This window comes from Ciconia boyciana, chromosome 4 (assembly GCF_034638445.1).
Source record: "Ciconia boyciana chromosome 4, ASM3463844v1, whole genome shotgun sequence".
Taxonomy (NCBI): domain Eukaryota; kingdom Metazoa; phylum Chordata; class Aves; order Ciconiiformes; family Ciconiidae; genus Ciconia; species Ciconia boyciana.
The window spans coordinates 86,601,048-86,615,227 of record NC_132937.1 but is presented as its reverse complement, the minus strand read 5'-3'; the positions used below and the strand labels follow the sequence as shown (position 1 = coordinate 86,615,227).

The 14,180-nt window shown below is 41.7% G+C and overlaps 1 protein-coding gene and 1 long non-coding RNA gene across 4 annotated transcripts in view; one reads left to right on the top strand and one right to left on the bottom strand.

Moving 5' to 3' along the window:
- The window catches only part of MTAP (methylthioadenosine phosphorylase), a 33,238-nt gene extending 22,140 nt beyond the window's left edge, over positions 1-11,098 (bottom strand). Inside the window, exons 1-2 of the mRNA XM_072860510.1 lie at positions 10,976-11,098; positions 6,005-6,091 (exon numbers count right to left, since the gene is read on the bottom strand). Coding sequence (XP_072716611.1) covers positions 6,005-6,091; positions 10,976-10,999 — 111 coding nt within the window. The 5' untranslated portion in view covers positions 11,000-11,098. The remainder of the gene's footprint in view (positions 1-6,004; positions 6,092-10,975) is intronic.
- A 10-nt stretch (positions 11,099-11,108) lies between these two features.
- Positions 11,109-13,950, top strand: LOC140651254 (uncharacterized). Of its 3 annotated transcripts, none has more exons than XR_012042326.1 (3): positions 11,111-11,482; positions 11,592-11,981; positions 12,889-13,950. It is a non-coding gene; the product is annotated as an uncharacterized lncRNA (long non-coding RNA). The 3 variants fall into 3 exon arrangements; XR_012042325.1 differs by having other exon boundaries at positions 11,123-11,482; positions 11,592-11,724; XR_012042324.1 differs by having other exon boundaries at positions 11,109-11,482; positions 11,592-13,950.
- Positions 13,951-14,180: the final 230 nt, after the last annotated feature.

Genomic DNA, 14,180 nt, shown 5'->3' with positions numbered 1-14,180 from the left:
GTGGGCTGTGTTCTGCTCCTGGGCTATGTTCTGCTCCTGGGCTATATGCATTAGGGATCTGAAATACACAATGCTTCTAGCTTCCTTTTTTGTTAAAAAATGTAAGGCCTCTGTTTAATTAGATGCTAACCTGAATTTCTGCTGAACTGTGGTGCAATTGGATGCGCTGCTTCTCCCGCCCAATTCAGAACTGAATGCATTTCACTCTTTTTATTGCAGTGTAGAAGAAACTGTAAATAAGTTGGAAGCTACTCTGAGACAATCTCTCCTTCCATGCCCTGGGATTTAAAGCTGAAATAGCTATTACAAAATTGTGATTTATTTACTAATCACAAGTTTGCAAGTGTCTGGAAGGACTCACACATTTGCATTTAGAAATGTCCTGTTGCCTGCTGCTTGATATAATTTTATTTGTATTTTAATGCTAGCTGCATGATTTCAATTATAATTTAGTTTTACAGCTGTTAATTCTTTATACACATGAAAATTTACAGAGATCTAGAATAAAGAAATATGTGAGTCCCACATAGCTGCATTTTAGAGATACTAATTTCTAATAAACACACCACTTTCTATTCTGTATTGCAAAGCTCTTTTTGGTCATTTTTAATGTGAAATCTCTTCAAAGCACCATAATTTACTCAATCACCTAGGTTTAAATTCTGCCAGACACAGATTTACTACTTTTTTTTTTTTCTATAAAGGGAGTATTCCAGAATATTTATTTTTAGAACTGTAGTGTATTCTGCCTTCTTTTAAAAAGTCCCTATTCAGTATTAAACTATTGACATTTAAATGTTTAATCTATTTACCTTACTTTACACATACTCTTCTGAACCAGACATGGCTTTAATAGTGAAATTTCACACAGGGCAAAAACCTTGCTGTCTAGTTGCCAAGACATTTTGATGTTGCAACATTCCAACGGTTCACAATAATTAGCATTTGGGGTTTTGGTTTTTTTTGCATTTGTTTTGAGAGCACACGTTTGCTGTGTGAAGTAATAAATACGCAACTTAGCTCACAGTAGGATATAAAATACTCTTAAAAACTAAAGAGGACTTCAGCCGAAATTCCTTGCCTCCTATCAAAATGAAAAGTAAAGATCAGTAAGTTGAAGACTGGACCGTTTGCTTTACAAACGTGACAGACTCAGGTTTATTGCAAGTGATAGATTCAAGTTCATACCCATCCCCAAAAGATTTGGGGTAGAAAGGTGCAACTTAACTGCTATTTGATATTCATCCCCACCACAGAAATCCACTGAATTCTGGCATACACTGCTGATGCAGCAAGAATGCAACAGCTTTCAAATCCAACAGGCTTAAAAATCTAGTTGCAGCAGCCAGGGTTTCTTTCCCTATCTGCTGCCATCCTAGTCACTTCAAAAGGATTTAGGGTGGCCATGTAACAGGACCAGTTGTCATCTTTATACAGATCTCCAGAGAACACATTCAGGGCATCTTCCAGGTGACTGCCTGAATACCTTTCTTGCACATGATCACTAGAAACATGGCAGAGAAAAAGAAAGATTTGGAACAAAGAATGAGCTGCTGAATGATGAACTGACAGTTTAAGAAAAGAATTTGCAGATACTGCATCATGGGTCATTAAAAGTGAGGAAAGAAGGATAAATCAGTGTATGTAAAGTTACAAGGAAGTGAAAGATACAGAAAATTTCAAACTATGTGTTAATCACTGAACAGAGCTAGTATATGCTTCCGTTCCGCTCTCTTTCTCCCACAAGTTCTTTCCAGTGGTGTACCTCTCTACTGTTATCTCAGTTGTAGTCAGGAGCTTTGAAATGCTGATAAAATAATAAAAACTTCCAACAGAACAATCTGAATTTAAAGCTGTAATACAGTATTTTAAAAGCAGGATTTAATAAAAGGCCCAATAAAAAGTTCTCAAACATTAATAATTCATATACATGTTTAACTACTTCCCCCTTCCACAAAATCCAAGTCAGATATGTATTACTCAGTGTTGCAAAACAGAAAAGGAAGCAAAGAACCCTGGGCAGTTAACCCTAAGTTATGACAGTAACAAACAATTGAAATAAATCCCCTTTTGCTGTAACACAGTTATGCATTAAGTATTGTCCATGTGGTGCTTACAGAACTCATTTTTTCCTTGGTCTCACCTCAAAAGCAAGCTGGAACAGAAAATAGAATTAACAAGCCAAATAAAAATCTAAGGAAAACTTGAGATGGGAAAGTATCTCATAGGTTCCCCAAGCCTTCATTTAACCTCTGATCTAGTTTAGGAACCGAACAACATACATCGTTTTGGGTACGCAGAAGAGGAGCTTAAGTGTTACGTTACATGGTCTGATTTTGCTGATGAAAGTATACAAAGCTTATTTGCAAGGTGGAACCCCCTCCCCCCACTTTGTTTGCCAGATACACCTATGACCAAAAAAAGAGGGGGGCACCTAAAATAATTCTGTAGAACAGAAAGATATTTTGCTGATTTGGGGAAAGGTGATTCAGAACCAAGTTCTGTCATCCAGAAAGCAAAACAATCTAACTGAAAGTATATTCTGAACCAAGTTTTATTAGTAGCTTCAAAATTCATTGATGAAGATAAATGCTGTTGCAAGCAATTTTCTTATCCTATAAGAGAACAATATTTTCCATATCTGGAGATGGAATGCCAAAAGGTTTTAGGGTATTTTCCATAGAATACCAAATTTTTGAGGCAATTAAAATGGTGGAAGTGGACGAGGGGGAAAAGAAGGCTGGAATATTAACAGCTGTAAGCATACTTATTTTTTAGAAAACTAAAGTACTGCACTTTCACTAGTATTACTAATGTGACTTGAAAGATCATGGGAGGACCACTGTCAATGTAGAGAATTGCAAAAATTCTCATAGTAGTTTCCTTTAAACTTTTCCAGATTTCACCTGAAAAAAATATCCCCACATTCCCTAATGATCTAAGTTTAGTTATTAAATGATTCTTATGATTCGAGAAGGCCAAAGCAGAGACAATTCAAGAACTCTGTATGAACAGAATGTAAGCTATTATTCTGTTTCTAAAAATAAACAAACAGCATTAAAGAAATGTGTATTTTGCTGTTGTCAAATGTCAAAGGTGCCAAGGAACGTCACCACCAGAAAGGTCTTCAGCTAAAAGTCTTTTGGCTATGTCCTTGCCAAGAAACTTAATAATTAAAACCCAAAATTTAAGGAAAGTAGAACTGTACATTTTGCATTTTTACAGGTTAGAATGAAATGGATATACATTTTTTTAACTATGCCTTCCTTGCATTTTCCTTTTGGCATTCAGACATTCATTTTCATTCTTCCTAGTTTTGCTTGAACTAAATAGGCTTGATGTTGCATCTCTAATTCTCTCAGCAATTAAAAGACCACAAAGTTCTGAACAGTTTATTTAGATTAAGCCCTTTACCCCTTAAAATTTCAAGCAGATTCTCTCTCAATTGATGTCACAGCTCTATGAAAAAGCATCTTTATGGCAGAAAAATCCCAATTTGGTTTTATTTCAGTAACAATCAAGAACAAGGCACACCTTTAGAAAAAAAATACTAACATAAACCACAAATTTCTAAACTTTTCCAAGCACACTTAAAAAAAGGTTCTCATTTGCCATTTCGCATTCAGCAATAGCTGCTTCTCTCATTTCTGTTGTTCTAAAATAAGAGAGGCAAGCTGTGTAACACCTCCTTCCTGAATGCTAAAAAGTCTCATCAGCAAAATAAGCAAGCATTGATCCACCTAATGATACCAATTAAATTTGTGAGGTTTGTTTCTGCTTCAGTTGAAGTCCATCAACATGACCCACTCAATGCACTTCATGCCACTGTAACTTGTGGTCTAAGCCCTGCACGGCTTACACTAAGGCTGATCCACCAGTTGCTCCATCATGATGAAAATGCATTCAAACACTGAAGTTAATGCGATTCTATGCAGGAGTGAATCTACATGAAACACCCATCAGACCAATGGCCTGAGTTCTTAGGAGTTCAGATCTACAGGCAGAGAGAAGAGAGACAGGCCAGCAGGGGTAAGGACAAAAGCTTGCTCTTTGGTTGTGCTCCCTTCCACAGATACAAAAGCCCCATGAAGTTGCAGTTTTCCATCCAGTTCAGCTTAACAGTGCCAGTTCAGCTCACCACGTTATCTAGAATCCATGCTTTGGTTCCTACCATGACATCTCAGTTATACCTCTTGCTCCACCCATACACAGAGACAGAACATTCACAGGCTTTTCCTTTAAGTTTAGCCTATGCTAAATGCGTAATACACAAACTCAGATACAGCCAGTCTGTTGATCAAGGTTTCTCACAAACCACAACAGGTAAGCAAGATTTCTCTTCCCCTATTCATGTTGCATTCTGTGAAGAACACAGAAAAAAAAGACAGTAGCTAAGCTGCTTCCTAAATGAAATTTAAAAAGCCTTCTGTACTGACTAAAGGTGCAGGATTGAGGAAGCTTTTTCCACTCCCTTGTGGAGCAGCCATCCTGCAGGTACTGCTACTCTTCTCAGTAATACTAAACCCTACTGTAGGTCACCTATCACGCTACAGAATTTGGGCAACCCAAATCCTGTTGCATCCCAGTGCTGTGCCAGAACAGCCCTCCAAATACTGTGCTGCCACTGTGCCTTAACTCCGATCTGAACAGACCTCTGTGAGGGAAGAGAAGTGTTTCATCCTTCCTGGATACAAAGGCTTCGGTTAATACCTGCTACAAGCATACTGCTATTTTTGCTTTGTGATCAGTCTCCAGACACAGCCATGCTGGCACCATCCACGACTCTCAAAAAATAGGGAATGCAACGGCAACTTGTTTGGTTTAGCCAGTGGATTCTACTTCAGACCAATGCTGGCTACTGTTTGGAGAGCAGGGTACAGAAAATGGAGGAGGCAAGTTCCCTTCATTCTCTTGCAGTTTGTTAAGAGATTTTGAAGGATGGTGGAAAAGTCAAGTGTATTTTTCTGATTATGTTTTCTCCTCTCTTAATCTTTATCTCCTTCCCCTTCTTGAATGGTGTGCACACAAACTCCGCTTGCTCTTTACACTTTTACTTCCCCCTTAAACCTTTTTGGATGGAGGGACGGATTCAGATTTTCAATCGCACACCACAGCACTGAGCTTTCTGGCAAGCTTCTACCCGTAAAATGGCTCTTGCTACCACACGCCAGATGTTTTATTGTATGTATACTAGCTTACACTGGTAGATTTCATAAGATACAATTCCGATGGCAATTATAAAGCACCCAGACTCCCCTGGTCTTATGACATTACAGAATATCTGAGATCCAGTTCTTCTGTGAACTTCCTGTGTCAACTAGAACCTCTCTCCCCCTTGATTTCCTGTCTATAAAACTCTCTTTCATCCTTCATCTTGCCTGTTCCTATTACAAATCCTTTGGGGCAGGTACTGTCCTTCACAACACACTTGGCACTGTGTATAGAGCAACACCCCTAGCCTCCACTCCCTTTTGCTGAGGAAAAGGGCTGTAGCAATGTGAAGGAGAGTTGGTCAAGAATACTTGTGCCACAAAAACAGTTTCAGAGCTTCATTTTCAAACCAGTTCCAAATTATGTGCTTATAAGCGTGACTGTAAGGAAAGCATTGGTATGTAAAGCCTAATTCAGTGGTTACAGGGAAAATGGCGGCCTGCAATTCAGAAAGGTTCCTGGAGCGATCCGACATATACTACAGGTGACACAACAGCCCAAATTTGAAACAGAGGGTTTATCCTATCCCTCTTGACTGCAAATTCAGGACTGAGTTTATAAATTCATCCAATCTACAAACAAGAAAAGGTATAGTCTCCTTTGCACATCATCTTTGTAACACCTTGTTTCTACAAACTAAGAATCACACAATACATAGCAACCAAAAAGAAACAGTCTTGTGACAGTACCTCCTTTATGCATTCATTTAACAGTCTGAAAATTCTTAAAGCATACAAACATATTAAAAAATGTCAAAAAGTCTCAGTAATAAAAAAAAATAGGTTATACAGACCTTGCCATAAGGAGTATCAACATATTTTTCTGTTCTTCCTTCTAAGATATCCGGATCATCCAGGCCAGTTCCACCAATAATTCCGATCTTACACAGAAAAGTACATATTAGTCTTCTTGAGATTATGCTTCATTTAACAGCATGTCTGAAAAACTAACTAGGCAGCTACAAAATGTATTTTCTGCTTGAGATGGGGTTAGACTACAGATCAACAAAACATAATACGCCCAGCACAGTTTCCTAGAAATGTCAAATGACTGATTTTAAACAACTATTTAACTTGCCAATTTCTCACACTATGACTCTCCTCTTTAAAGATACCAAATTTAAAAAGCTACGGAAAATGCACCAAGATGTGCCAATTCATTTATTCCCAACACAAAAATGAAGGGTGTTATTTGGGAATGCCTCTAATGAGTGAGAAATATCTGTATAAAGCATATTATAACAAAGGCTTCTTGTTTACATGGGGAAACACAGTCCTATACATAACCACTATACTGAATACCAGGCATTACTATATAGTATTATACATACAAAATAATTAAAACCTTTAAAAAAAAAAAGTAGGTTTTTGTGTTGACTTGCCAAGACCTAAGAACTTCTCCGTTTCTGTAAATAGTCTCTGTACAGCTTCTGAAAAGGGTGACAGCTCAACAGCATCTTCACAGGTGAAATTAAAAGAATTTGCTGACAATTTCAACTGCTGTGAGCACTGCTGGGTTTCTTCACATGTTTACAATTAGGTCATCTGCTACCTAAGAAGGTGTAAGTGCTCTATCAAACTTTGCCTGCAGCTCGATCACTGTCTCCTGTGTAGACGCACTGGTGTCAGGTTTTATTCCACTCACAACCTTTCCCTAAGTAAAAACTGAACAGACTCTTGCTCCTCCTACTTTTTTTATTAAGTCTTTTCAAGTACTTTTTCCCCAAATTTTTATGAAATTGACTAACAGTTTCAAAGCATAATGGAAAGGGAAAAGAGAAGGCAAAGCAAAGTGCCACTTAAATAAAATACATTTTATTTTCTTAGGAAATCAGGGTAAAAGTCCTATGTTGTGTTTTGATACAACTTGTAGTGAAGAAGCATGAAGTGACTCACAATTACCACCTATCTGCCATGCGTTAGTAATCACTGATTTCTTGTTCTTGCTTATCTGTTCTAGTTGTAATAAAGAAGTAGTAAAAAAGGGGGAAAGAAAAAAAAAGGTAATTTGAAACATATATTCTCACTAAGACTAAACTCACTTGTGATTTCATACTCCAGCTAAAGAAAAATGCATCTGAATTTTCTTGTTTCTGATTCATCATTGGAAAGTATCTTGTTTTGGTCTTTCTAGGGATAATTCCATTTTCAATCAAGTCAAATTTTCTCTTGAGTTCAGAACACTTCTAGCTCTTTGGATGGAGTCAGGCCTCCATACTGCCAGGCCCTTCACAACCTCAAGCTTAGTAATGGTATTTAAAAATAATGTCACCATTTATCACACACAGAGAAAATGCTACTGTTTTTTTTTTTCCTCCAATGAGACCAGTTGTTTCAAAGTTTGTCTCACTTCTAAGCTGAAGAATTTATATCATTGCTGAGTTGCTTGTCATGGAAAAAAATTTGGAACCATTCTAGCATGACTTATTACTGCATGGTTCCACCATTTTTTATTCTTTTTCAGGACAGAAAATCTCTCAAGTATTTGAGAGATCTCTCAATCTCTCAACTTCCAGCCTTCAACGTACAACACCTCCCTTCCACAACACACACCCAACTGTCTCTTACTCTTTTTCTTAACTTCCACATTCATAGAGACCTCATTTGTTCAACCTCTAGATTAGTTGGCTCATCAAGCATTTAGTTTCAACAAGCAGAGGTTCTGTGATCTTCGTTACAGATCAAATACTTCTCTGAGAAAGCTTTCCACACCAGACGGTGGTGTAAACGCTGATACGCTGAAGTAGTTTTAACAGATCTCCTATTTCCTTTTGCTACCCCCCTGTGGAGCACGAGGAGTAGTGCAAAGGAGAATACCAGTAAAAATCCACAAACTCTAACCCTGAGTATACTCAAGCATTAGGGAAGACCTAGATCACTGTTTGCAGTAGTACTGATGGGTCTGTTCCCATGTTACTCATGTTGCTTATTTATCACAAACGTTCAGATTGTTACATTGCTCATGAAAATCCTGGAAACTATACAAATTTTAGGATCAACAATTTTTTGCCTTAAGAATCATGTAAGAGGTGCGCAACAGGTGCAATCATAAAACTCAAAATCAACAAAAGACCACCTTTAACATTGTTTATCCATGCATTCAGTAAACATGGAAGATTGCTACATTAACAGAAGCCAGGATCAAAATGGTGACTTTTTTTTAATCTCGGGGGAAAAAAAGGTTCCTTCAGTAACTTAATTAGTTTTAGTTTGATATAATGCTTGTTTTATTAGTGCCCTATGACTTAAGATTGAGAATATTCAAAAGCGAACGCTTATCCACCTGAATTTTTATGTCTGTCGAAGTGAAAGTTGTTGCGACTGAGGAAAAGAGCACAATGACGGAGATATCAGCTATGGTTACATGACATGGAAGTTATTTTGGAACTGCAATACTTTAAGGTCCTTATTGAACACACTGATCCAGCACTGTAATAGACCTTTCCTGTGCCAGAAAGCAGCATACCTGATCCGTGGCAGCACAGAGCTCGGTCTGTTCAAGGCAGCATAGGCCGTGAGGTTGCTTTCAGATTTGCTCTTGGGCTCCCCACTCCTGCTGCTGCAGTGGCATCAATACAAGCTTGTGCGGCACAGTTCAGTTCCAGAGCAGGCTTTTACACCAATGGCCATGCTGCCAGAAATGGCAGCAGTGCAACAAGCCGGCAAAACATGCACAGCTCCCAGGGTGGAGAACCCACAGCATGGAAGAAGAGCTAGACCACCTTGAATCTGCTTTTGCCTTCTTTCTCCCTGCAAAACACCTCAGCAGCAGTTTGGTCAATGTTCAAGCCACCTCAGGCAACAGTGACTAGAGAAACACTGGGCTCACAATAATTCACAGGAAATCTGCTACAGTGGAAGGGAAAGTTAGGCCAGCAGAGATTTGTTGAAGCAGCTGCTTCTCCAACCATGTAATGCCAGCTTGGGAGCTGGCAGCTCCAACCCTAAAATTAATTTTACCTCTCTGCAAGAGAATTATTCTTCCTCCAGTTCACATAATCTCCGTGAGTATCAGCTGCACCTGGGGGCCGGAGACCCAAAAATCAGATTCTATATTAAATTCTGCTTTACAAACCTTCTAGGGAACTATTAAAAGGAATGCAGCTGCTCTAGGCTCAGTGGGGAGACACCCTGCCAAGGGACCTGAGGTCTACTTCCACCTCCAACGCCCAGGCATTGAAGGCAAGGAATGGCAGAGAGGAGTTGACTCAGGGAGAAAAGTCTCACCTTTCCTCAAAAGGCAGAGACAGTCACATCTAGGAGTGACCTCAAGAATGGAAAGATGCAAGACTGTATGCTCCATTCCAGACTTTGCATCCTACAAAGGGACACAAAGGACATAACCTGTAAAAATTAATGGAGGCTGTAGCTAAGGTTATCTGGAATTAAATCTAAAGTGAAATGGCATTGCAGTGGAATGAAACATGAAGTATTTTACTATGGTACAGTCCATCTCAAACATTGGGATGAATATCAAAAAGTGAAACCTAACAAAAGTTATCACACCAGTAACTACAAAGTCAAAAGCATTTCTCTGTGGGAGTCCAAATAATGATCACACTTAAGGGTATGCCTTTCTTTACCTGCTGTTTGGTGAATTTCCTCGAATAGGTTCAAGCACAAGGCACAGAAGTACCAGTGCAGTAACAGCCTACACTTGTCCATCTGAGGGTCTTAAACACTAGTAGATGTTAAGCGTTGTCATGATCAGTTATGTGACAACTAATAACCAATGAATACATCTATATTCCTCTCTTCTGTTTTGGGGATAATGAGAAGAGGATAGCATTAAAAACTTTCACTTAAAAGGAGATAAACAGCAAGCTGCATACAATTTACAGTTAAGAGAATAAACCTGCTGGCTCTGTGAAATAAAGACAGCTTATAACTGGTTTCTACACACCAAAACAACTGTGAGAGTTACTTCACCTCAGAAAACAAATTCATATTTTGGTCAAAACACAAACCTAGAGTTTCAGCCTAACTGGCCCGCTCACCCCCGATGCAGGCCGTCGCCTTTGGAGCCATTTTTTAAACACACAGGACGAACAAGCCTTGGGCGAAACTTTTGTACTGGCTCAGCTTTGCTGCAGCTTCGGGATTTGTGCACCCTGCGATAGCTACAAACCCGCCCCGGTCCCTCTCACTGACAAATCCAGCACACCGCAGCCGAGTCGGAAACCCTGAGCAGGAGAGGCCTCCGGCTTTCATTAAAAAAAAGAAAGAAAGAAAAAAAAAAAAATCCGTCTCTTCCGGGACGGCCGCGGCAGAGCCAGCGGGGACGCCCGAGCCGACCGCCGGGACGCGGCGGGGAGACGCGGGCAGAGCCGCCGCCTGCGGCAGCGCCGGCGTATGAGGCGCGGGGAGCGCCGTGCGGGGGCTGCCCGCCCCGCGGCGGAGAGGCTCCACACGGGCGAGGCGGGGGCCTGGCGGCGGCACTCGGCCCGACGCCGCCCACCATGGCGGCCCTTCTCCCGCCTGGGCACCGCTGAGGGCCGCCGCGCTCCCGGGCCCGCTCCCGGCGGGTGGGCGGGGCGGAGGGGCGGCGGGAAGGGAGCGGGGCGCGGGGGAGGGCAAGGCGGGCGAAAGGCAGCGCCAGGAGGGCAGCGGCGTGGCCCGCGCCATCCCGCTGCGGCTCCGCAGGCCCGCAGCTGGCCCGGCAGGCGGGGAGGGGTTGAGGGCGGCGGTGGGCGGCGGTGGACGCCGCCTCGCGCCGCCACCGCCGCCTTCTTCCCCAGCCATGTGCGGCGCGGACCCGCGCTTACCTTCACGGCCGCGGCGGCGGCCATGTTGGCGGGAAGGGCGGGGGCAGCGGCGGGGCGGTGCCGCTGGCAGCCGGCCAGCCCGCCGGGGCCGCGCGCTGCGTGTGGCCCGGCCCCGCCCCGCCCCCGCCGGGCCGCCCCCGCTCCCCGGCGCCGCAGAGCGGGGCCGGCGGGGCCTCGGCGGGCGGGAGCGCGGCCTCGGCGGGCGGGAGGGCCGCCGCCGCCGCCAGGCGCCCCTCGCTAGGGGGCAGCGCCCGCCCGCGCTGAGGGGAGCCCGCGCCCGCCAGCGCCGCCGGGGGCCTCTCCCCTGGCACCTCCTGCTCGAGGAGACGCAGGGGAGGCCCGGCAGCCCTGCGGCGCGGCAGGTCTGTGCCTGCGGCCCGAGTGGGAGAGGCCGGGGGCGCCCGAGGAGTCCGCTCCCCGGGCCTGAGGGACCGGTCTCCGGGTGTGAGCCCGGTACTAGCTCTTTTGCCTAATGCTGGTCACACAGCCGGAATTCTTCAGGAAGCGGTTAGGAACATACGATGCAGAACAGCTCCTTGGAGTAAAATCTGGTTTGTCGTGATTTTGTGTCACAGCACGCGGCGTAACTGCTTTGTTTTTTCCCTTTTTCCGCCAGGATGTCTCTTCTCCAGAAGTGGATATTGCCATCCCATTGTTTCTGAGTATTTCTGTTCATATGCTGTTCTACGCTTCACCAGTGACCTCATCAGAACGTCTCCAGTGTACTTTTGAAACATCGCTATCATCTGGTCTGTAAGCCCTGAAAAGTTATTACATCCTTGAAATGTATCCTCAGTGAAGGTTTTAATACTTTTTCAAAAGCTTTCATCTTGGAAGTACTTTTTTTTAAGTCAGTGAGAATGCTGCTATGTTTAAATACCTCTTGAAATCACAGCCAGGCTACCCATCCTGCTTTCTTTTTAATACTTCTGATCTGCATGTTTACATGCGACTCTCCGGGAGTCTTCACTGACCGCGTGTAAACAGAGCGATGCTGCAGCTGGTGGTATGTAAATACTTTTCTAGGTTATGCTGCAGTTCTAGAAAACCGTATTCCACAAATGGCGTGGTGTAACAGAAATAATTTACCTACTTAAATGTGTAAGCATGGGCTAAAAATGCTAAGCAGTGGCACAGTCTCTCTGAAAACTAACTTTCAGATGGTCCATATTTTGGCCGGACCACCTACCATATTCCAGGAGACACTGGTTTATTTGACTTCCCCCCAAAATTCCTCAATTTGTCAACAGAGGGTGGAACTAAACAGCACCACAAAATCGCTGGAGCACCCTATAAAATAGTGACATGAAGCAAAAAGTGCTGATTAGTCCTGGATTGCCAGAAATGGTAAAATGAGACCAAAATTCCAGCTCTAATGTATGTGAAAATGCCTTATTTATAGTACTTGTAACTAAGTGGAAGAGGTTTGTTTTCAGTTAAAAACCAATTCATTTAGAGGTTTAATATGGTTTAAATTAAGGGTGGTCTTTTCAATATCCAAAAATGATTCTGAGAACACACTGGAACATATTTGGGGAAAAAAAAAGGAGTTTTATTTTCTTTCTGAAGTACACATACATAGAAAGTACATATATTTAGCTCCCCAAGCTAAATATAGCTTTAAGTGATATGAAATGGTAAACATTGTATCATTATATATTAATAATTACAGTTTTCCTATTTGTGGAATTTTTCTTGTTGCCACAAGTCCATACAGTCTGTTTAAGCAGAACATTTGTTTTACCATAACATGATCTGAGATTTTGAGAAACATCCATAGTTTTGATATATTTATGTATTTTATTACTATAGATAGATATAAATATCAAATGTAGAACTTTCAAAAATAGCCAGTATCTTGTTAATTGGAAGTACTTATTTTTAAAAGTATTTGTCGTTGATTTTCTTTAAAGCAAGTTTACCTGTTGGAGACACCTCAGCCATCCAGACATGCCATTCTCACGAGCCACCCAGTGCTACCTGTCTGGTAAAAAATGTCACATATCTGCTAGTAAATGCAGTCTCAGATTAATCACTGAACGTAGGTCCTACATTTTATCGCAGCTGAGAAATCTGCTGAGATCTATGAGGCAGTTCATTGTATACCGGAAAAAGGATATTCCTAGTAACTTAAGGCAGTAGCAGCTAGTGCTGAACTTGTGTTTCAACTGGAATCTGCTGTCTGTGCAGCTTTAAACTTTATCCTCTTGTCTTCAGTGTATGTTAGAGATCTTCACACACAGCTGGGATGTTTGTCATGGAGGCTGAAGTCTTCTTACTGCAATTCAAAATGTGAGACTATACTGATGAGAAATGGACTTTGGAAAATCACGGTTTAATAAAGGGAGAAAGAAGGACATGGGTGAAGTTACATGTTAACTTCTTCAGTGCGGTGCAGTCTAGCTATAATACCTTATTATGACTGAAATTTACCCGATTTTTCTCATTCTAAGTTGGCCTTTCTGTTGGAGGTATACATTCTACTTTCAGTCACAGAATCTTTTAGTGAATCATTGTTGGCAATTCGTTCTGTTTAATTCTACTACAATTTTGCTCCCTTGAATTGTTTATAAAAAGCTGTGTCAGTTGTGTTGCAGTATTCATCTTTTACCACAACTATGTGCAATCCATTTGCTTTTCTGGTTCTATTTTTTGCTTCTTTATGAATATGAGAGTTCACTTTGTTTAAATAGTGTGAAAATATTCACTATTTGAACTCTCAGGGACCGTAAGTTAAAAGAGTCCTTTCTTACTCCCATTTAAAACCAGTGGTAGCTATTACTGCACAGGCTGTTCCCATGGGAGTTTGATACTGTAGCTGTCCAGGGAGGTACTAGCTTTTCAACTTCATGTTTATGGGCTCTGTACTATATGTATTTTGTAGGAGTATTACTCTATATAAAGCTCTATATGTATCCAGGGTAAATCTGAATGCAGAACAGCAAGCAGAAAAGCCTGCTCATGGTGAATTGTTAATGACATAGATAGTTCAAGAAAACTTGAGCTGGAAGCTCAGAAGAAGCCTCATTAGATGGGGTTTCCGAAGATGTCTAGTCTGAGCCACTGTTTTGGCACATTCCAGACAGTGGGTGGACAGCTTATACTCAGAATCAGAAAAACGAGCTGAAAAACTGTATTCTTGCAGACAAACTAAGTACCTTTTCAAATTTAATACCTTGCTAATTTCAATTTAGCAGTTAACTAG